We start from the raw sequence: 23057 nt of genomic DNA on the forward strand, positions 1-23057 counted from the left end.
GAGCCCTTTTCAGAGTTTCGATCCCCCTTCAGTCTATTCATGTCTAACCTTCACTCTTTCTTCTCTCCACCCCTCACCGAATTCCCCACAAATGTAGGAGACCAGCCACATCCTGCGAAGGCTGAAAGTCACCCTACCGACACAGGGTCTAGGATGACTGTGACCCCCTTTCTCATTAGCATCAGAGGAGCCAAATGCTTAGCAGTAAGCCCCGAGGATTTAATAGGGCCTCCACCCATGTTTGGGCAACTTTTGCGCCCAGGTCTGGGGCTTCCGAGGGAGGGCCTTGTATGTTACAGTTGGAAGTTTCTGCTGCATGTTCATTTCCAGGGACTCCTCAGACATCTCATCATCAATGGGATCATCAAGACGCCAACGAGGTGGGATGCCTGGGTGGCTCAGTTGGTTGAGCATCTGACTCTTGATTTCAGCTCAACTCATGATCTCATGGTTCATGAGATCGAGCTCTACGTTGATAGTGCAGAGCCTGATTGGGATTCTCTCTCTCTCTCCTTCTCTCTCTCTCTCTCTCTCTGCCCCTCCTTTACCTACACGTGCATGCCCCCTGCTCTCTAGATAAACAGACTCAAAAAGGTGGAGGGGCGATGAGGTTATCTGCAGAATTGTGACCGCTGTTCTGACTCCATCAACCAAGGATCTCTCTGTACCTCCTTCTTGCAACCCTGTCAACTGGCTGCCCTCGGGCCTCAAATCTTGGTTTTACCCCCTTATTCAACCATTAATAATTCTCTTTTTTTATTTATTTTCCTAGGAATACCCATCTTTGAATGCCCAGTGACCAAATCCTAAATCAGTTTCAGATCCAGCATTTTATGCAAGAAATGGTTCAACTGGCTTTGCACACACAGCAGGGATGGAAAACCAATCCTGACATCACCCCAGACACTAACTACTGAGAAAATCTTGTTTGCGACTGAGCTCCCTAGATCCACCTATCACGAATCTCGATCATCTCCCCACTGTTGGAAAATTAAGGCAGTTAAAGGACAGTCTAGGTCTGTCTTAAACAAGAGGGGATGGACTATAGTTTGCCTCTACTAAAGTCCAAGCTCATTGGGACTCACGAGATTATTTCGTACTTATTTATCAGACCCTTCTGTGGCTCTTTCTACATAGAAGGTTCTAGACAAATATCTCGCTCAATCCTCAGAATGACTCTATCTGGTAGATAATGTTATGACCCCCATCATACAGATGAGGAGACCGAGGCACAGATGTTAACCAAGTTTCTCAAAGTCACACAGCTAGAAAGGGGCAGGGGTGGGGGTCACATGCCCTTCCCCTCCCCTTAGTCTGGTTCCAGAATCTTAGCTCTCAAGAGTACCACCGCCTCTCCAGCTTACGACCAGAATGCATTCTGGTGCAGGAGGGTCCTAGAAGAGGGAGGTTCTCATATGATCTTGTGGGCCTGGCCTTTAGGGAGTCAAGGTCTGTCTGAGAAATGGGTATGAACACTGGAGCTAGATCTTGAAGGTTGTAGGGGGACACACTCGGCGTAGTGACACAGGCTGGCCGCCTGAGGGGGCGCCAGCCCGGCTCGCGGAGCCAGGGGAGCCAGAGGGAACCTTGGAAACCAAAGTCAGGCTCAGACTCTTAGGACCACAGAACGTCGAGAACAGAGGAGAACAAAGCCTCTTAGAACGTAGAACAAAGCCTCCTGGAATCGTGGAATGGTGAACGCAATATCCCATGCGATCTGGGAGACAAAAGACGCTTAGATTCTGTTCTGGTCGAATTATAGAATCTTCCACCCAGGCTGGTCTTCTAATTCCAGAATTTGGGATGTCATCGATCTCAGACTCTTAATTAGAAGTTAAGACTGTCTACATAATTTGGGAAGCCTGCTGCAAGATGAAAATGCGGAGCCCCTTGTTCAAAAAATAAGAATTTCAAGACAGGAACAGCCGAATATTAAACCAAGCACAGGGCCCTCTTAAGCTGGTCACACGCCGGTGAAGCCGGTCCCGCTTAGAAGCATCATTTTATGGGAGGATGCCGGTCTTAGCCAGCCTGGTCCTCTGGTTATACAGCTGAGTGTCTGGGAAGGCTTCGTGGAAGAGGAGGCAAAATCAGGGCTCGACTCAATAACCCTCTCCGCCCCCCGCACAGCCTCAGCAGCTTAGGGTTGCTAGGGGTGGGGGGGAGAGGAACAGCTGCCAAACTGTCACGTGGACCCATTCCCTATTTATAGATCACCCCTTCCCCTCTCGCGGGACAGTCCAATGGTAGCCTGAGCTCGCCCGCAAGGGGGCGGAACCAGCTGCGGGACCCGGGAGGCACGGACCAATGACATTGAAGCAAGGGCGGACTTGTTTCATTGTGACGCGAGAGGGGGGCGTGACCAGGCCCCAAAGGCTGGCAAGCGGTGGGGCGTGGCGAGGCCGCCCAGAAGCAAAGCGAGTAGGAAGCTGCGAGCATGCGTCGCGTCGGGGGGCGCGGGTGCACCGCCGAGCAGCTTCGTAAAGGAGGGTAGCAGCCAATAGGCGACGGTTGCTCTGTCGCCGGGGGCGTGGCCATGCAGATAAGGCGCGGGTGGGCGGCCCAATGGGCGGGCGCCTATGCAGATGAGACGGTGACAGCCGGGCCAGCGGGCGGGCGGGCAGGCGGGCTGTTGGGGCGGGGAGGTGGGACCCGGAGAGGGGTGGCCGTGGGGCCCGGCCGGGCTGGGGTGGGGGGCCGCAGCCATGATCCGGGCCTTCTCGTTCCCGGTGAGCCCCGAGCGGGGCCGGCTGCGGGGCTGGCTGGAGGGCAGCCTGGCCGGGCTCTGCGAGTTGCACTGGCTCCGGGAGAGGCAGGAGTACCGCGTGCAGCAGGCGCTGCGGCTGGCCCAGCCCGGAATGGGGGGCGCCGAGGCCGAGGACGAGGAGGACGCCGATGAGGACGAAGATGCGGCGGCGGCGCGCCGGGCCGCAGCGGCCCTGGAGGAGCAGCTGGTGAGGGGCCGCCTGTCCGTCCATCCCTCCGCCCCCGTGTGTGTCTGTCTGTCTGTCTGTCTGTCTCGGTTGGATGCTCAGACACCCGTTGCGGTGGGGGAGGGGGAGAGGACAGGGGGTGGGGCTGGAGACCCAGGAGTATGGGCGGCGGGCGGGATCTGGCCTCCTCAACCCCAAACTGGGGAAGGTGGGGGGGGGGGGAGCTGCATCGTCTCCGCTGGGGCCTCGTGAAATGCACAGACCCTCTCCCCAAAGAAAATTCTTCTAGGCGCTAAGTATGTGTCAAGCCTGGGCCGAGTATTTGGTATGCGTTGTCTTCTTGAAGCTTGGGGGAGAGGAGGGTGATAGTCCTCATTTTGCAGAGAAAGAAGCTGAGGTTCAGAGATGGCAAGTGACTCACCCAAGGTCACACAGCCGGGATCCAAACATGCCCCGCTCTGGCCCCGCTTCCAGGGCTCCATCTTCCCTAAGTCCCGATGTGCTTGGAGATCTCCGGAGGGGGCGGGGTGGGGGGGGGAGGGGATCCTCGGGCCTCCTGCGGGAGGGATCACTGCTGAGAGGAAGCTTGCAGTCCCTGAGGACCCCGCGGTCATCTTTACTCTCTGGTGACACTTTCCCTCCTTTCCTACCTGGTCCCAGCCTTGGTTAACCCCAGAAGGGGCAGGTTGAGGCAGCGTGGGGGCCCGACTTCTGAACTCCCCGAGTGCTCTCATGGTGGAAAATGAGGCAGAGGTCTCCGGAAGGACTTAAGGAGCACCACCCCTCTCTCCTTCTCTGTCATTTGTTCATTCTCCTGACCTCTTCCTGGATTCCCCTCACTCTCTCTCCCTATTGCCACATCCCTGTGACTTTCAGTGTCTGTTTCTATCTTTCTTAACCCTCTGTGTCTATCTCTGTCTCCCCAGGCTTCCCTTGCATTTCTGCACCTCTCTGTTCCGGCCCCAAGTCCCTGTCCCCACCTCTCTCTTCCCCTCCCCCCCCCCCCCCCCCCCAGCCTGCCAGGCCCCAGACCCTGGCTCTCCCCTTGCAGATCCCATCCCCAAGCCTGTGTGTGGTCAGAGCTTCCCGTTTGGGGAAACCTGAGCCGGGGTGGCGGGGGAGGGGGCTCTCCCTGCTGCTGACCTCCATTGCCCCCGCCCCAGATGGGGAATGGGGAGGGGGTCTGCAGCCAGACTCCGGGGCTGCACGCACAGCCCCTCCCCCGACTGGGAGCGGGACCCTGCACATTCTTCTCTGGAAACAGAAACAGCTGTGGGAGGCCCCACCCCCTCCCAAAGTTGGAGACGCCTTGTGGGGGCCTTCACCCCGCTCCCCCCCCCCCCCCCCTAAGCTGGCTGGGCTTGGGAAGGCACCTCCCACCCTACGAGGAGAGGGAGAAAGCCCGGGGATGGGCAGGCTGTGTCCTTCCTTCCTGTCCCTCAGTCTCGCCCTCTCTCTGCCTCAGTCTCCTCTCTCTGTCCTTCAGCTTCCCCATCCCTGCCCCTAAGTCTCCCCCCTTCTCCGCCCCTCTGCCTAACCCCCCCCCCCCCCCCGGAGGTGGTAGTAGAGAGGCCTCTTTCCCCCACACTCTCCAGGCAAAGCTCCGTCCCAGCGTCAGGGAGGAGGCGGTGGCAGGCAGCGGGAGAGAGACAGCGGCACCGAGGGAGGAACAGAGAAACGCTAAATATAAACTCCTCTGCCGTTGGGGGTTCCTGGGTCCTTCTGAGGAGGGTGTGGGTACCTCCTCTGATCCCTGAGCCTCTGTCTTAGGATACTTCCCCCTCCCGCCCCCCCCCCCCCCCCCTTGTGCCCCCCTCCCCTGCCCCAGGAATACACTCCCTTTGAAGCAACAAAGATTGAAGCCAGGCTTGATTAGTTTCTAATAGAAATGGTGGGGGGTGCAGGTGAAGATGCGGGATATTCAGAGAAAAGAGGCAAGAATCCTGGATGGGGGTGGGGTGGGGGTTCTGTTCTCTCCCACCAAGAGAAAGGGTCCCCTTCCAGCAAGAAGGACTTAAGTTAGACTTGCAGAAGGACTTCCTAATAGAGATGAAGGGAATTGGACAAGCAGTGGGGGGGTGGGGGGGTGGGGACAAAGGTCTGGAAACGCTTGGGCAAAGGGGTCTCCAGGGGTCGTAACCCCATGCATGTTAACCCTCCCTGGATGGCGGACGGTCCCCTGGCAGAAGGGTTTGCAAAAAAAAAAAAAAAAAAAAAAGATGAGGGGCATTGTGGGTACACAGGGAGCTAGATTCAGGCCAACATCCTTCTGGTTTTTTAAAGAGTTATCATTGCTTCGCACCTGGAAGGGATGGGGGTCAAACTTACAAACAGTGAGAGTGTGTAGACTAGGGTGGTGTTGGAGGGTCCAGGTGCGGGGGAAGGGGAGGCCTCTCCTGTCTGTCCCCCTTAACTCCTTCTGGGAACCGACATGACACGGGCAGAACTTCACCCCCCCCCCCCCCCACCCAGCTCCCAAATCGATCCTTTCATCTTTATTTTTAATTACACGAGTGAAACACGACTTTCTATTTTCCTTGTTGAGACACTCAGCACTTTGGGGGCGCCTGGGTGGCTCAGTGGGTTGAGCGCCCGACTTCGGCCCAGGTCACGATCTCCAGGTTCGTGAGTTCGAGCCCTGCGTCGGGCTCTGTGCTGAACGGCTCAGAGCCTGGAGCCTGCTTCGGATTGTGTCTGTCTCCCTCTCTGTCTGCCCCTCCCCTGCTCGTGCTCTCTCTCTCTCTCTCTCTCAAAAATAAGTAAATAGTAAAAAAAGAAAAAGAAATTCAGAGGTTTCGTGTACTAATCAAAGCTAGCATTTATTAAGAGCTTAAAAGAAACTGCTATTTTAGTTCATTTAATCCTTATGACACCCCATAAGAGAGGGAGTTGAATGCCATGTTGCAGAGGAGGAAACCAGGGCCCAGAGAGGGGAAGTAACTTGTTCCAGGTTTCCTCGGAATCGACACTGTTGTCACTTTGGTGTGAGAGCCTCCAGACGTCTTCCACAGCTTACATACCAAGAAGTGTAGTGTTTTGCTTTGCTTTTTAATTTTTATTGTACTAAAATTTTTTTTAAAAATTTATTTACAGGGGCGCCTGGGTGGCACAGTCGGTTAAGCGTCTGACTTCAGCCAGGTCACGATCTTGCGGTCCGGGAGTTCGAGCCCCGCGTCAGGCTCTGGGCTGATGGCTCAGAGCCTGGAGCCTGTTTCCGATTCTGTGTCTCCCTCTCTCTCTGCCCCTCCCCCGTTCATGCTCTGTCTCTCTCTGTCCCAAAAATAAATAAAAAACGGAGAAAAAAAAATAAAAAATAATTTATTTACAGAGAGAGAGCGCGCGCATATGGGTTAGGGGCAGAGAGAGAAAGAGAAAGAATCTCAAGCCAGCTCCGCGCTGTCAGCCGGAGAGCCCGACACATGGCTCGAACTCACAAACCGTAAGATCATGACCTGGGCCAAGATCAAGAGTCGGATGCTTAACTGACTGAGCCACCCAGGCGCCCGATGCTTTGCTTTCTCACAAATTTCGGTCTCTTGGGTGAGGTCCTTGGGGGGACAATGCTAGTGGTTCTCAAGGTGTGGCCGCTGGACTAGCAGGATGGGGGGGGGGGGTGACTTGCAAGATATGCAAATGGGGCTCCAGCCTGGAAGCTCTGGAAGCTCTGGAGGCGGGACCCAGTAATTTAGGCGTGAACAATGCCCTTCAGGTAATTGTGACTCACGCTGGTGCTATGCCCTTTCCTTTTCCGCCTGGAAGCTCTATGTGAGTGATGCCTGTATACACATATGGCCTCCTTCCGTTTTGACAGCTGCATAGTATTCTGCTGTATACGTTCATCCCTTCAGCAAACATCTCCTGAGCGCCTACTCTGTGCCAGGCACTGTGCTATGCACTGGGCTTGGGGTGGGTGTGTGGGGGGTGGGGGAAGTGGGGGAAGGACGCTGGGGCCAACAAAGCAGACAAAACGCTCTGCCTTCCAGGAACGACATTGAGTGAGCAGACAAAAAACAAATGACAACCCAATGTATCATTCTGAGCCAGGAGGTCATGTGGGGGTGGGGGTGGGGGTGGGGAATGAAAGCAGGGCAACAGGGTGCAGAATGACTGGGGAGCTATTTTGGAAAGACTGGTCAGAGGAGGGATCCTGTGAAGCGAAGATCTGAACCGAGCAAGGGAGGGAGCCAGGGGGAAATTCAGGGGAAACACATCTTACAGAGGTAGGAGCTGGCCAGGCGCAAGGCGTGCTGGGGAGGGGAGGGGGGGGGAACAGCAAGGAGGCCAGTGTGGCTACGAGGCTACGGCAGAGTGAGCAAGGGGGCGATTAGTAGGGGGGACATGACGTGGGGTACGTGGGCGCTCCGGGAACGCTGCTAGCCACCCCTGATACGACACAGTTGGGCTGCCCTCTTGGGTTCTGCTCAAAGATGACGCCACCCTGAGCATCTCTGCACGGCCCAGGGCAGGAGCCCAAAGTGGACCGATTTGTTGACTTTGCTCCTATAAACAAGCCCAGAAGGGGGCTTCTGTTCTGGGGGCGGGGGAGGGAGGGGTGAGGACGGGGGGGGGGGGGGGGGGGGCCAGGAGAGCGGCCGCTGGAGTAGGAAGCTGGGGGAGGGAGGGGGGGCGTCTGCGGGGGAGCCGGCCCGTCTTTCTGCCCTAAATAGGCAGGGCTGGGCGCCTGGCCTCCCAGCTCCTCCCCCCTCCCTGCCTCCCGCCCGCCGTCCAGACAAGCCGCTTTTGTCTGAGGGTCAACCGTCGGCCCGCGGCTGCCGCCACCTCTGGCCTCACCAGACCCATGTGGGACTCTTCCTGGATCTGTTTTCCAAAATGGGGTTAAGCCCTAGAGTCTCAGAGGCCCCATCTGTGTTGTTTCAGCCCCACCCCCTTCGCTAATGACCGCCGCTCCGCTAAAAGGGTTTTCACCTTCATTCATTCATCCCTGATAAGAAATGGTCATTTCCTGCAGCAAGAAGGATCCGGGATAGACTCAACAGAAATTTCTCCTGGGGATGAGGGGCGATGGGAGACACGGGGGGGGGGGGGGGGAGGATAGGAGGGGGGTGAGGCTTCTGGGTAGGAATGAAGCAAGGGCAGGAGGAAGATGCCGTCCCCCAGGCAAGGGAACCTGCTGGGGCTTGTTGCTGTAGTACCCACTAAGGCTAGACTCACAGAAGGACTTGCCAGTAGGTGTTGGGGGGCGGGGGAGTGGTTCTTCCCAAGAGAAGGAGCAAAGGACTTAGCATGAGTCGTGGTCTGCCTATTGTGTATCCATATGAGGGAAAGAATCGGTCTGCAGCAGGAAGGACTTAAGGAAGCCTTGCAGAAGGACTTTCTGCTGCCGATAAGGGGCGGTGGGGGGAGATGGGAGCATCCAAGAGGAGAAGGTCAAGGACTGGAGAAGGTGGACCCCATGGCCAAGGGATCTGCTAGGTAGCAGCGAATTGCCCTTCCAGCTGGACCACCTGAGCTTAGGCTCGAAGAGGGACATCCTAATAGGTGTTAAGGGGCCACGAGCACAAATGGAGGGAACACCTGATAGGGAGCAGGCCTTCTGAAGCTTAGCACACCCAAGAGACGGTGATGTCGCTGCGGCACGAAGGACTTGAGTTAGACCATCGGAAGGACTTCTATTGGGCTGAAGGGACAGAGAACTTGAGGGGGGAGATCCTGGGGCTTGGGTGCTTTTACCCTTCCGAAATCAGAGCCTCATTGTCAAAGTGAAACCCTACCCATGGTCTGGGAAGATGTGGGGGGCTCCTTGGCAGAGGTTGGGGGGCGCATCCTGACCAATCTGCTTTCCTCATGCCCTCAGGAGGCCTTGCCTGGGCTCATCTGGGACCTGGGCCAGCAGCTGGGAGATCTGAGCCTGGAGTCTGGGGGCCTGGAACAGGAGAGCGGGCGCAGCTCAGGTAAGCAGGGCGTGCCTGGGATACCCCCATCTTTCCTCCTGCCCCTACCTCTCAGGCTGCCTCTTGGTCTCTTCCTTCCCCCACCCCGGGCTTCCCCGCCCAGGCCCCTGATGACCTCTCCTCTTCTCCTTGGAATCCAGGCTTCTATGAAGACCCCAGTTCCACGGGGGGTCCAGACTCACCACCCTCTACCTTCTGTGGGGACAGTGGCTTCTCTGGATCTGGCTCCTATGGACGCCTGGGTCCCGCTGAACCCCGGGGCATCTATGCCAGCGAGAGGCCCAAGTCCCTAGGTAAGGTGGGTGGGGTTGGGGCCCTGAGAACCAGGGAATGGACAGTAGGAGAGTGGTTTTGAGCCCAAGCTTCTGAGTCAGACTGACCTGGATTCGAATTCTGGCTGCGACATTCCCCTTTCGTGTGATTTTGAGCCTGTTGCTTCTTTCGGGGCCTCCGTGTCTCCCTCGGTTAAAGTGGGATTGATAACAGCACCTACGTCGTAGGGAAGTTTTGCATATTCAGGGAGCCTCAGCCCTAATTGCTATTAGACTTGGCACCCACAGTAGCCACTCGGGAAACAGGAACTTCTGTTGTCCATTTATGCAAGTAAGTTTCTGAGCCCCTACTATGTGCCGGCGTAGCCCTATCCTAGTGGTGAGGGATGCAGTCGTGGCGGGGGTGGGGGTGGGTGGGGGAAGACCCCTGTCCTCAAGAAGCTGACTTTCCAGTGGGAGCGACAGATAATAAACAAGATAAGTCAGATATAGACAGACAGAGAAGAAAGTTAGGGGAAGGGGACCAGGGAGGGCGTCCTCTTTGGAATCGGCGAGGAAGTTGCCATTTTAGAAGACGCGGCCCCGGGGAAGAGGTCACTGAGACTGTGACATTTGGGTGGCGTCCTAAAATAAGTGAGCCAGTGGGCCAAACAGATATCCTCAGGAAAGAGTGTTCCAGGTAGCGGGAACAGAAAGTGCAAAGGCCGTGAGGCTGGAACGTGACTGGCAGGTGCAACCAGGAAGCCAATGTAGCCGGAGACCTAAACTTACAGAGGAGAGGCGTCAGAGATGGAGGTCAGAGAGGCAGGGGCGGGACAGACCATTCAGGGTCTTGTGAAGATTTGGTTATGAACCTGGTATGAGGGAAGGGGGGGGGGGTGGAGAGAGAGCAGGGTTTGTGATGACAGTGGAGGAGGAGGGGTAGGCAACTTGACCCTCCTAGGCTCACCTTAGAAGGGGCTTCGAGAGTCTCTCCACTCTCTTCCTTTTTTTTTTTTTTTTTTTTTTTTGCCTCCCTCCCCAGGAGACGCCAGTCCTAGCGCTCCAGAGGCGGTGAGCGCTCGGGCAGCCGTGCCGCGATCGTACTCGGCGCCCTACCCGACGGCAGCGGGCTCCGCGGGCCCGGAGGCCTGCTCCTCCGCGGAGCGGCGGGCCCGCGCGGGGCCCTTCCTGACGCCCAGCCCCCTGCACGCCGTGGCGTTGCGCAGCCCGCGGCCCTGCGTCCGGCCTCCTGCGGACTCGCCGGACGCCCCCGGCACGGGGCGGCCCCTGGACGGCTACATCTCGGCGCTCCTGCGCAGGCGCCGCCGCCGGGGGGCGGGCCAGCCCCGGACCAGTCCCGGGGGCGCGGACGGGGGCCCGCGGCGCCAGAACAGCGTGCGCCAGAGGCCGCCCGACGTGTCCCCGCCCCCCGGAGGCGCGCGGCCCGCGCCCGAGCCCCCAGTGGAGCGCGCGGGGGGCCGTCCCGCCAGCCCGGCGCCTTTGGGGCGCGCCTGGGCCTCGCCGTGGGAGTCGGAGACGGCGCCCGAGCCCGCCGCGCCGCCCGCCGCTCCCTCGCCCCCCGACAGCCCGGCCGAGGGTCGCCTGGTGAAGGCGCAGTACATCCCGGGCGCGCAGGCCGCCACCCGCGGCCTCCCCGGCCGCGCGGCGCGCCGCAAAGCGCCACCACTGACCCGTGGCCGCAGCGTGGAGCAGTCCCCACCCCGGGAGCGTCCCCGGGCCGCCGGCCGCCGCGGACGCGTGACGGAGGCCTCGGGCCGCCGGGGCTCGCCCAGGGCTCGCAAGGCCGCGCGCTCCCAGTCTGAGACCAGCCTGTTGGGCCGCGCGGCCGCGGTGCCTCCGGGGCCCCCCAAGTACCCCACGGCCGAACGGGAAGAGCCCCGGCCGCCGAGGCCCCGTCGCGGCCCTGCGCCCACACTCGCGGCGCAGGCCGCGGGGTCCTGCCGCCGCTGGCGCTCCACGGCGGAGATCGACGCTGCGGACGGACGCCGCGGCCGTCCCCGAGCCCCGACAGCCCGCGGCCCGGGGCCCGGCCCATCCCCGTCGGCTCCGCAGCGCCGTCTTCTCTATGGCTGCGCGGGCAGCGACTCTGAGTGCTCTGCGGGGCGCCTGGGGCCCCTTGGACGCCGGGGTCCCACCGGCGGCGTCGGCGGCGGCTATGGGGAGAGTGAATCGAGCGCCAGCGAGGGGGAGTCGCCTGCCTTCAGCTCCGCATCCAGCGACTCAGACGGCAGCGGTGGCCTGGTGTGGCCGCAGCAGCTGGTGGCAGCCACCGCAGCCTCTGGGGCAGGGGGCGGTGCAGGTGGAGGGGCCCCCGCGGGCCCCGCCAAAGTGTTTGTGAAGATCAAGGCTTCCCACGCGCTCAAGAAAAAGATACTGCGTTTCCGTTCGGGTTCACTCAAGGTCATGACTACAGTGTGAGTTTGGGGGTTTGCTCGGGCTCCCCCTTCATGGCCTCTGCACCACCACACTCCCAATCACTGACCCTTCCATACCTCCCTTCCAAAGACCACCATTTTCTCTGCTTCCAAAGACCCTTCCTCACTGCCCCCATCCACTGCAGTCTTGGTTGAAAAGGCTCCCCCTCCACCGTAGGGAGGAATGGGGGAGGAGCCCTGTTTGACCCAGTTCAGCTGCTGGCTCTGCAGCCCTTGGGCAAGAAAGTCCCCTTTGTCTGGGCCTCACTTTCCTCATCTGTACTATGGGTGTAATATGGTATGCGGAAGGGGTAATTCAGTTCGAATTTCCCCATTTTAGTTTAGACACTTAGTCCGTTTGTTCCCGTTCACCACTGTCACTGAGCCCTCTTGCTCCTCCTTTCCATGGCCAGGTCTGGTGTCTCCCCGCCCCTCCCCCATTCACAAAGTGCCCCCATCCATGTCCCTGGATTCTTAAGCTATCCCCTTGGCACCGTGGTCAGAGACGCTGTGTCTGACCCGGGTGGTGCCTGCAGAGTGCCCTGGGAAAGGAAGGACCACTGACTTTGGGGTTTTGAGGGTCAGTTAGGAGGTGGTAGCACCTGGAAAGATGGACTCTTTCGCCTCTATCCCGGGACAGTTATGGAGGATTAGGAGGTAGAAGAGGGGAAGGAAGATGGTTTCTATCTCATGCCCCCCCTTTTCTCCCCCCTCCCAAAGGGAGTGGGGAGAGCCCAGGATGACCCTCAGCTGTTCCAATCCAGTATTTTTTTTTCTTTTTTAAAATTACTGTATTTATTATGACGATGGTGACTCCCCAGTGCACAGGGGGGCCAGATTCTGTGTTTCTCTAACCTCTTTGTAAATAAATGCACACTGTTCCATACGTGGTGGACTCTCCTTCTGTGGTAAAATGGCTTTCCTTTGGACTCACGTTTAGTGAGCAACTACTATTTGCTTTGAACATAGGGGTCTAGAGCCAGGTGGCAGATCTCAGGGTGGGTCTCAACCTGATTTTCCTACCATGGGGCTGTTTTACCACAATGAATCTGACCTTCGATTGAGTTGCGTTTGGTCGCAAACATGGTTTCATAAAAATGTAAGTGAAGGGCCAACCCAAATTTCTTTTCTCAAGAGTCATCATAGTCAGTTTGATGTGTATCCTTGAATGTTTCCCTTTATGTGTTTGCATACATATGTGAATTTAAGTAACTATATAAATATATAACTATATTATACATATATACCATGTATATGTACATATATACATATATAAATTGAACCATATATTTGCATTATTTATCACTTTTATTCTATTATTATTATTTTCATTTGGTGGTGTTAAGTCATCTGTGTCCAAAGATTTCTTTATGGGAAGGATTTTAATTAAGAATTAGATATGGGGGGGGGGCACCCGGGTGGCTCAGTCGGTTGAGCGTCCAACTCTTAATTTTGGCTCAGGTCATGATCCTAGGGTCCTGAGATAGAGTCCTGCGTTGGGCTTCATGCTGAGCCTGGAGCCTGCTTGGGATTCTCTCTCTCTCTTTCTCTCTCTCAAAAAAAAAAAACAAAAAACAAAACACACAAAAAAAACCAAAACAAAAAACAAATCGGTTTCTTTGATGGTTATGGTACTATTTAACTTTTCTATTTCTTCCTGTGTCAGTTTTACTAAGTTGTATTCGTCTAGGAAATTGTCCATTTCATCTCAATTTAGATGACATTTTCCTATAGTTGTATAATGATTGTTTTTTAAAGCTTTTATTTATTTTATTATTTTTAATTTTTTTTTTTGAGAGACAGTGTGTGAGTGAGCAAGGGGCAGAGAGAGAGGGAAAGAGAGAGAGTGTGGAGCCCAAAGTGGGGCTCAAGCTCACCTGAAGCAGGGCTCGAGCTCACCCAAAATGGGGCTGGAACTCACAAACGCTGAGATCATGACCTGAGCAGAAGTCGGATGCTTAACCCACTGCACCACCCAGGCGCTCTAAGATTTTATTTTTAATCAATCTCTACGCCCCACGTGAAGCTTGAACTTACAACTCCAAGATCAAGAGGTGCATGCTCTACTGACTGAGGCAGCCAGGTGCCCCCCTCACTGTATTATTATTAGCTGCATGAGAGTCCACTGTGGGATTGTCAGCTCTCCCAATTATTTCGCTGTTAGGGACCTTGCTGCAGGAATGTCCTTGTACATACCTCTATGTGCATATATGTATGTATTTCTGTAGGCTTCACTCCTAGAAATAGAATTGTTTGGTCATTAATGTACACTCATTTAAAAACTTTCAATTGAGGGACGCCTGTGTGGCTCAGCTGGTTGAGCATCCGATTTCGGCTCAGGTTCACGATCTCATGGCTTGTGAGTTCGAGCCCCTCGTCCGTCGGGCTCTGTGCTGACCGCTCAGAGCCTGCAGCCTGCTTCGGATTCTGTGTCCCTCTCTCGCTCATGCTCTGTCTCTCTCTCTCAAGAATTAAAAAAAAAAATTAAAAACTTTTAATTGACATTGCCACACTTCCTCCCACTAAAAGCGCCCTCAGCTGATATTTTCATTTCTGTTTTTTTTTAACCTTTTGTGATTTTATTTTTTTTAAGTTTTTAATTAATTAATTATTTATTTATTTATTTTGAGAGAGAGAGACAGAGTGCTGGTGGGGGAGGAAAGGAGAGAGAGGGAGACACAGAATCTGAAGCAGGCTCCAGGCTCTGAGCTGTCAGCACAGAGCCCGACGTGGGGCTTGAACTCATGAGCTGTGAGATCATGACCTGAGCCAAAGTCGGACGTTCAACGGACTGAGCCACCCAGGCGCCCCTCCCATGTTCTGTTTTAATTAGCATGTCTCTCTCCCGTTCCCTTGAGGCAACACATACTTTGGTATATTCATTGGCCCACTTGTAATTCAGTGAATTGCCTGTTCATACTCTTTGCCCATATTTCTATTGGGTAAGTTCAATAATCATACCCATTTCATGGACGGATAACTAGAAGTTTGGGGAGGGGCCATTACTTACCCTGATCACACAGCAAGGAGGAGGGAGTTAGGGCTAGAACCCATCCCCCACCTGACCCCACAGTCAGGTGGAGAATGGTTATTTGTTCTGCTTTGACTTTGTGTCTAGATGGGTGGGTCCACCTCTCGGTAGCTTTGAACTCTGAGAGAGCAGGAGACCAGGCCAGCTGTGCTCACCTGCATCTCCACTGCCCACGGAGGCACTGGGAAAACAGCAAGGAACAAAACAGAAAAAAGAAGTTTCCTTCCTTGTGGAGTTTCCATTCTAGAAGGTGGGTGGGCAGTGTGTGTGTATGGATAAACAAGTATTTCTTTTTGCATACCAATGAATAAAAGTCATTTTTAAAAGTTTGCCAAGGGGCGCCTGGGTGGCGCAGTTGGTTAAGCGGCCGACTTTGGCTCAGGTCATGATCTCATGGTCCGTGGGTTCGAGCCCCGCGTCAGGCTCTGTGCTGTCAGTTCAGAGCCTGGAACCTCCTTTGGATTCTGTGTCTCCCCCTCTCTCTGCCCCTCCCCCACTCGCACTCTGTCTCTATCAAAAAATGAATAAACGTTAAAGAAAAAAAATTTAATAAATAAGTAAAATAAAGTTGGCCAAGGGATGCCTGGGGGGCGCAGTCGGTTAAGCATCTCACTCTTGATCTTGGTTCAGGTCATGATCTCACAGTTCGTGAGTTCAAGCCCAGCATCGGCTTCTGCACTGATGGTGTGGAGCTTCCTTAGGATTCTGTCTTTCTCTCTACCCCTCCCCTGCTTGTGCTCTCTCTCTCTCTCAAAAATAAATAAATAAAGATTTTTTAAAAATTGCCAGGAAAAGCCACTGCTTGTCAGGCCTTCCTTTGGGAATATTTGCCTCATCTTCATTCCATAAAAGTGGCAACTCAGAAAGGTAAAGGGACTTGTCCAAGGTCACACTGGCCACAGGGGTCAAAATGGTTGAAGTACACATGGATGACCTTTCTTCTTAAGATTTTGGTACAAACTCATTAAAAAAGAATAATAATAAATAAATAGCAGTGGGGCGCCTGGCTGGCTTAGTCTGTAGAGCGTGTGGCTCATAATCTCAGAGTCCTGTGTCCAAGGCCCACATTGGATGTGAAGCCTACTTAAAAAAACAAAAAACATGGGGCGCCTGGGTGGCTCAGTCGGTTAAGCGTCCGACTTCAGCTCAGGTCACGATCTCGCAGTCCGGGAGTTCGAGCCCCGCGTCGGGCTCTGAGCTGGTGGCTCAGAGCCTGGAGCCTGCTTCCGATTCTGTGTCTCCCTCTCTCTCTGCCCCTCCCCCGTTCATGCTGTGTCTCTCTCTGTCTCAAAAATAAATACATGTTAAAAAAAATTAAAAAAAAAACAAAAAACAAACAAAAAAAACCCCACCCCAAACAAAAAATAACAGCTGACTGTGAAATTGAGCATTTATTGCATGCCAGACTCTATTCTCAGTGACTCAATCCTCACAGCCTCGAGGGTATATTAGAGAGATGATATATGGATACTAGTATGCCCATTTCACAGATGGAGAAACCGAAGCACAGAGATGTTAAGTAACCTACGTGAGGCTGATAAGTAGCAAAGCCAGAATGGAAGTTCAGGTTGCCTGAGAGTCTAGGCTCTTAAGCGCTGTCCCACATAGCCTATATGGATTCTCTCTAGAAGGCTACAAAAGGAACTGCTTACAGGCGTGGGAGCTGGGGGGCGGGGCAGGGGCGTTGACATAACAAATAAATAAATTCTGTAATTTGCTAAAGGTGACAAGGATTATGGGGGAGAACTGAGCAGAGCTCTGAGGAAATTGGGTGGGGTGAGGGAGCAGAGATGTTTGTGATTTTAAGTAGAGTCATCAGGACGGTCTCACTGAGAAGGGGACATTTGGACAGAGATCTGAAGGAGGTGGGGGAAGTGAGGCATGCGAATAGCATGGGTGAGGGACAAAAGGGTGGGAGTAGCCGGAGTGGGGGGCAGAGAATCGTAGTGTCTACCACATTGTGTGGGGCCTCATGGGCCATGGTGAGGATTTGGGTTTTTACTTGGAGGGAGGTGGGAGCCATGGGAGAATTCTGAGCACAAGAGGGACTTAGGGTTTTTTTTTGGGGGGGGGGAGGTGAAAGGGTTAACAGCTCTATTGAGATATAAGTCACATATCTGGGCGCCTGGGTATCTCAGTCGGTTAAGCTTCTGACTCTTGATCTCAACTCAGGTCTTGATCTCAGGGTTGTGAGTTCAAGCCCCCAGCTGGGCTCCACGCTGGGCCTGAATCCTACTCAACAAATAAAAAAGTCAAGGGGCACCTGGGTGGCCCAACTCTTGGTTTCAGCTCAGGTCATGATCTCTCAGTTCTTGAGTTTGAGCCCCGCGTGGGGCTCTGGGCTGATGGCATGGAGCCTGCTTGGGATTCTTCTCTCTCTCTCTCTCAAAATAAAGAAACATTTTTTAAAACGTTGAGATACAATTCACAGACCATAACACTCACCCAAATCGAATTCGGTGGCTTTTAGTGCGTTCACAGAGTTGTACAACTCTCCCCACAATCAATTGAAGAATACTTCCATCCCAATAAGAATATTTCCATCCAGTATCTCCAGCCCCTGACAACCACTAACCTACTCTCTCTGTCTCTGTATTTTGGCCCATTCTGGACATTCCATACAAAGGGAATCATGCTATAAGTGACCTTTTGTGGCCGACCTCTTTCACTCCGCATGATGTTTTCAAAGTTCACCCACAGGGGAGCACGTACCACGGCTTGATTTCTTTTTTACCGCCGAATGATCGTCCATTGTCTGGACGGACACACCACATTGAGCTTTTCCGCGCCTCGGCGGACGGACACTTGGGTTGTTTCCACTTTGGGGCTATTATGACCAAAGCCGCCGGGAAACATTCAGGTACAAGTGTTTGGAGGTATGTGTTCATTTCTTTTACGTAGATACCTAGGGGCTGGAATTGCTGGGACCTACGGTGACTCTTCAGCCTGTTGAAAAACTGCCAGGCTGTTTCCTACCCTGGCTGTGCGTTTTCCTTCCCACCTCCTCGCCAACACGGGCTATTATCTGGGGGCTCCCTTTCAAACGGGGTCCCTCTGGCTGCCCTGTGGGGCCCCGGATGAGGGAAGCCAGCGAGGAACTGTGGCTGGACCAGAGTGCCAGCCGCAGAGGAGGCGAGAAGAGACTGCAAGCCGGAGTTCATGGCAGTCGTTACCAGATCAGTTGTGGGGCGTGAGGGAGGCAGGGCAGGGGAAGAATGACCCCAAAGATTTACTATCAGCTGGCTGAGCCTGCAGGAGGGGGTTTGGCGGATGGGGCTCAGTGTTGGACGCGTCGAGCGCGAGACACCCGCGGACACCCAGCCGGGAATATACAGTGGGCCATTGGGTGTGGGACGCTAGAACCACTCCTGGCGTTCACGGCCCATTTCTTGAATAATTAAAGTCAAAGCGGAAGCCGCATCCAGGGTCTCAGTTTCTCCCTCCGGAAAATGGGCACAATAGCACCACTGCCTGCTAGGCTCTCACGAGGCCGGGGCGACTCCTGGGCAGCACAAGGCGGGATTGCACGTCTGAAAACTGAAGGTACACGTCGGGTGGAAAGACGGCTGGGGGCTGCAGCTCCGGCGAGAAAGGGAGGGCATTTAGGTACGGCGCGAGCAGCGTCCGTCCGTCCGTCTTCCCCCACCCCCCGGCGTCTGGCCGCCGTCAGAAAGCAGGATGGGAGATTGGGTCGTCACCCTGGCTTCCCCCACTCTCAGCTGGGTTTCCTCCTTGGGGGCGGCCGGGGCCAAAGTCGCTGATGGAAACCAGCTGCGGGAGGCGCAGAGGCTCGGCGCACGCCCAGGCCCCTCCCCGGCGCCGGCAGACCCCGCAGAGGGGGGAGGACGAGGGCGCCCTGGCTCCCCTCCCCCCTTCCGCAGCCGGGCCCGGGGCCCTGGCACGTCCGGCGCGCCTGATGCTTTCCAGATGTGAGCCCGGTTCCCTTCCCCCACCTGGCCCTGTGGCTTCTGCAGGGTGGCGGGGCGAAGCGGGGAGACAGGGTCGGATACCCTCAGATCACCGGCACCCGGGCGGTGTCCCCTCCCCGCTCGGCTCGCGTCCCCATCCAGTCGGCCAAAACCGCGTAGGGAAGGGCTGACGGCGAGGAGAAGCTCCCTCCAGGGCCTCCCCCTGCTCCCCCAGCGCCCGCCCCTTGGGGCGCGCCTCAGCCAGCCCACGCCCCTCCTGGCCCGCCCCCCCCGGACGCGCCCCTTGGGGGAACCCCGCCCCTGACCACGCCCCCCGCATCGCCCCTCGGCCACGCCCCCGAGGCGCGCCCCGCAAGCCCCACCTCCGCCACCGTCCCTGGCGGGAGGCTTGGTCTGCGAGTTGGTGTCTCCGTGCGCTTCTGTGCGTGTCTCTCGGGTGTCTGTGTTTCTCGGTCCCTGTCTCGGCCTCTCCATTTCTGTCTGTGGGTCTCTCCTCTACCCTGCATGTCTCTGTCTCTCTGTCTTTGCGATCCTCGGCCTGTCTCTGTCTCACCTAGTCCCTAGGTCTCTATCTCTCCAAATTTGTCTCTGCGTCCCCGTCTCTCTCGGCCTCTCCCTGCATCTCTCTCCCCTTCTCTTTGAATTTCTCCTGTCCCAGTGCGTCTTCAGTTCTCTCCCTCTGGCCTCCAGCCCCGCCACCCTGCTGTGTCCCGGCGTCCCTCCCAGGTCTGCGTCCCCCGCCGGCCCCGCGGGGACGCCCTGCCCTCCCAATTTCCACCTCCGCCTACGGCTTTGGTGTCGGCGGGCCGCGGGCGCCCCCGTGTGGCCATCGGGGGCTGTCACGAGAGGCCCGAGGGTTGGGTATGGGCGCCCCCAGGGGTGTGACCAGTGCAAGACAGAGACCCTGTGGGTGCCCCTGATGACCCCGGGAAACGGCGTGGGACGCCAAGAGACTGTGTGAGCGTGTACTATCGCGAGCTTGTGGCGTTGTGTGTGTGGCTGTGTGACCTGGTGACATTTTGTGACAACCAGAAATAGTGCGTCTGTGAAACCGTGTGTTACGCAGAGAGGCTGTGTGCGACGGAGTGTGTGACATGAGAGGTCGTGACACGCAGGTGGCTGTGTGGCACGCCGTGAGGCTGGATGTGCCTGCGACACCATTTGGGGGACTGTGACATCAGGAGGCCGGATGTGACAGCGAGAGGTTGTAGGGCACAGAGTGCAACATGGGGAGGACACGAGGGCTGTGGGGGTCACAGAGTGACAGGGTGAATGAGTGTGACACACCCAGAGGTGGCGTGAGAAGGCAGCGTGATGGGCCCCGGGCAATGGGTGTGACAGAGGGACCACGTGAGTGTGACCGTGTGTGTCAGCCACGCTGGTCAACTGTGAGAAACTGACGATGTGCGACACACGGCAGGTGGGACAGCGAGAGACTGTCACGGTGTTGGGACAGCGCGTGAGGCAGCGCGCCACTGTGTGGGGCACTCAGAGATGACAACACGAGAGAGACCTGGTGCGTGTGTGTCCCTAACATACTGGGTGACGGTGAAAGCGCGGGTGAAGTTGCCACCGGGTGTGAACAAGGCAGACAGAAGTTCCAACTGCGTGCCAAGGTGCGTGACGTCTTGAGACATGGCGTGTGACGCGGCCGAGCTGTGTGTGCCCATCTGACACTCTGAGACAGCGTGTCTGGCTGCGGCGCGTGAGGCGGCATCGGTGATGCTGGGCCACACGAGGAGAGACGGGGAGCCCCCGTGTGTGGCGCTGGGGGGAGGGGGAGGGGGAGGGGCCGCGACTGTGACGAGCGAGCGCGGGTCAGTCGTGAGACTGCGTGGCCCCCGCCGCCGCGCGCGGGACAGAGCGTGCACGTCGATCTGAGGGACCGCGAGGGTGAGCCCGTGCGCTGGGAGGGGTGGTCTGTGGCGGGACGACGCAGGTGGCCGGCGGGACGGGGTGGGAGAGCACGTGTGCTGGAGGGGCCGCGCGGGACCCGCATCCGAGGTCTGGGGGACATCGGGACGAGTGCAGAGCGTGGGGCAGGCACCCTTGAAGACTGTCTTTCCCTGCGAGTGAGCGTGTGCGTGCGTGTTTGAGAGGGACAGTGGCAGAGGCAGAGATGGAGAGGGGGACGGACAGAGAGAGGGGACCCAAAGAAACAGACCCGAGGCGGGGGGGGGGGGGGCGGGACAGCGGTGGTGGCAGCAAGGAGGAGGCGGGCCCTCGGGGGCTGCGCCGCCTCGGGGGAGGGGGCGGGGCTGACTAGGGAGCGTGGGGCGTGGGGGGGGGGAGGGGGACCCAGACTCGGTCTCCCAGGCTCTGCCACCTGCCTGCCATCCCGGCCCTGAGCAGCAACAGGTAGGAGGCTCCGGTCTCACCCCACGGCGGATCCCTGTGCCCCATCGCAGCCGCCATCTGTCCCCCTAGGAATGAATGGATGAGTGAATGAATGACTTCCTACGTCTGCGTCTCCACCAGCCTGTCTCTCCCCAGCCCCTCCATCCCCCTCTGTCCCCCTGTCCCCTCTCTCCTCTGTCCCTTTATCCACCCCCCCCCCACGCCTCTCTCTGCCCCTCTATCATTGTGCCTTCCTCTGTCCTTCCATGTGCCCCTCCCTCTATCCTTTCCCACCCCCTCTCTCCACCCCTCCTGGACCCTCCACCTCCCCTTCTCTGTCCCTGCCCTGTCCCTTCATCCCCTCTGTCCCCCCTGGATCACTCTGTCTTTTTTTTTTTTTTGACCCCTCTCCTTGTCCCTCCCCCCTCCCCCCACGTCGCTTCATCCCTCCACCTCTCTCTCCCGGGCCCAGTCTCTTTATTTCTTCCGTGCCTCGGTCTTTCTGTCACTCTGTGGCTCCCTCTGCCCCTCCATGTGTCCCTCTCTCCATCCTCTCTGCCCCTCTCCCAGTCATGGCCGAGTTGCCCGCCGCACCCCACCCCCAGCCCTCTGTTGGGCGGCTAATGAGCAGAGGCGCCTTTGAGGTGGCCAGGCCGGGCGTGGGGGAGCTCCCCAAGGGGGCCGGAGGGGGCAGCTGCTGCCAAGGCCCTAATGAGGCCCCCTCTGCGCCCTTCCCGCCGCGATCTTAATTCCTTGTTCTCCCCGAGCCGCCGCTAATTGGCCTGGGGAGGGCCCCCCTCCTGGCTCATGCTCGGTCCCCGGGGGCTGAGGACACCTGGATCCCCATCCAGCACCTGTGGCCCTGTTCTTCGGTCCCTCCCTCCACCTGCCAGGCAGCCTTATCACTGGACTTCCCTCCGGCCTTCCCTCGCCCGTCTTTGTCCTTCCCTCCATCTAGGTACCCCGTCTCTGCACCCCTCCATCCCTCCTCTGGCCCCTCTGGCCCTCCCTTGGCCTGCCTCTTGGTCGCCCATCTGTAGGTCCCTTCATTCCTCCTCTTTTCTCTGGTTTCCTGTCCCTCCCTCCACCTCCGGGCACCCCATTCGTACGCTCTTCCATCCACACCCCTGTCGCCCGGGTCCCACTACCGCTGCCACCCCTACCTGGGGACCCCGGCTTGTCCTAGCCTACCCCGTCAGCCCCTACTCCCGCCCGGCGTTTAAACTCTTCCCCGCCCTTAGCCATGTCCAACAACATGGCCAAGATCGCGGAGGCCCGCAAGACGGTGGAACAGCTGAAGCTGGAGGTGAACATCGATCGCATGAAGGTGCGGGGTGGGCTTGGGGAGGCCGGAGGCAGCTGCGGGGCCGGGGGCCGGACCCCGCGCTGTTGGAGGCGGGGCCCGCGGGAAGACCCTCTCCGGAACTGGGCGGGACCCGGGGGGCGGGGCCGGGAAGGGCCGGGGCTGGGAAGGGGCGGGGCGGGGCGGGGCGGGGAGGGGGCGGGGCCTTGGGCGGAGAACGGACCGCGCCCCGGCGTCCGCAGGTGTCGCAGGCGGCGGCCGAGCTCCTGGCCTTCTGCGAGACGCACGCCAAAGACGACCCGCTGGTGACGCCGGTCCCCGCCGCAGAGAACCCCTTCCGCGACAAGCGCCTCTTTTGCGTCCTGCTCTGAGTCTTCGCCACAGCTTACCCCCTCCCTCGCCAAAGAGTGAATCCAATAAACGTGGCGGCTGTGGTGGTACCTGTGCTTTTGGGGAAACTGAGGCACGCACAGAGCTTGGGGCCATCACGGGGGACCCTGTCCCTCCACGGCCCTCCTGAGTGTGTTTGGAGTGTGTTGGGGGTGAGGATGTGTGGCGTGGGGGGGGGGTTGTGGATGGGGAGGGTGTACCGGAGGAAGTGAGCACCTCGGACTCTGTCCTGCACTGGGCCCTCCGCGACCCTGAACTTATTTAATCATCCCCACGGCCCCAGAAGGCAGCTGGCTACTTGAATAGTATCCATTTTGCAGGGGAGGAAACTGAGCCAAAGGAGGTCCCCTCACTCCAAGTTACACAGCTGGGAGGTAATGAGGGGTAGACTGTGGCCTCCAGCGCTGAACCCCCGAACCCCTGAGCTGGCCCCTCTCCTCTCCAGGAGCCCCCGTGCCCACCCCTCCTTTCCCTCCCCCTGAGTGACTCCACCCCCTGCCCCGGGCTTACCTCTGTCCGTAGCACTGACCTCT

At 57.4% G+C, this 23057-nt stretch overlaps 2 protein-coding genes across 4 annotated transcripts; both read left to right on the forward strand.

Moving 5' to 3' along the window:
• Positions 1–2646: 2646 nt before the first annotated feature.
• DACT3 (dishevelled binding antagonist of beta catenin 3) lies at positions 2647–12420 on the forward strand. The gene is made up of 4 exons (XM_043600484.1): positions 2647–2954; positions 8749–8845; positions 8986–9138; positions 10142–12420. The coding sequence occupies exons 1-4, from the start codon at positions 2706–2708 to the stop codon at positions 11536–11538; spliced, it is 1896 nt and encodes a 631-aa protein (XP_043456419.1). The 5' UTR covers positions 2647–2705; the 3' UTR covers positions 11539–12420.
• Positions 12421–17275: 4855 nt separating this feature from the next.
• Positions 17276–22574, forward strand: GNG8 (G protein subunit gamma 8). Of its 3 annotated transcripts, XM_043600534.1 has the most exons (4): positions 17276–17441; positions 19915–20110; positions 22073–22158; positions 22377–22574. In XM_043600534.1, exons 3-4 carry the CDS (start codon positions 22075–22077, stop codon positions 22503–22505), a joined length of 213 nt encoding a protein of 70 aa, XP_043456469.1. In that variant the 5' UTR covers positions 17276–17441; positions 19915–20110; positions 22073–22074; the 3' UTR covers positions 22506–22574. The 3 variants fall into 3 exon arrangements, with proteins under 3 accessions (XP_043456469.1, XP_043456467.1, XP_043456468.1); XM_043600532.1 differs by lacking the exon at positions 19915–20110 and having other exon boundaries at positions 17277–17441; XM_043600533.1 differs by lacking the exons at positions 17276–17441; positions 19915–20110 and adding an exon at positions 20133–20387.
• Positions 22575–23057: the final 483 nt, after the last annotated feature.

Source organism: Prionailurus bengalensis, chromosome E2, assembly GCF_016509475.1.
Source record: "Prionailurus bengalensis isolate Pbe53 chromosome E2, Fcat_Pben_1.1_paternal_pri, whole genome shotgun sequence".
Lineage (NCBI taxonomy): Eukaryota > Metazoa > Chordata > Mammalia > Carnivora > Felidae > Prionailurus > Prionailurus bengalensis.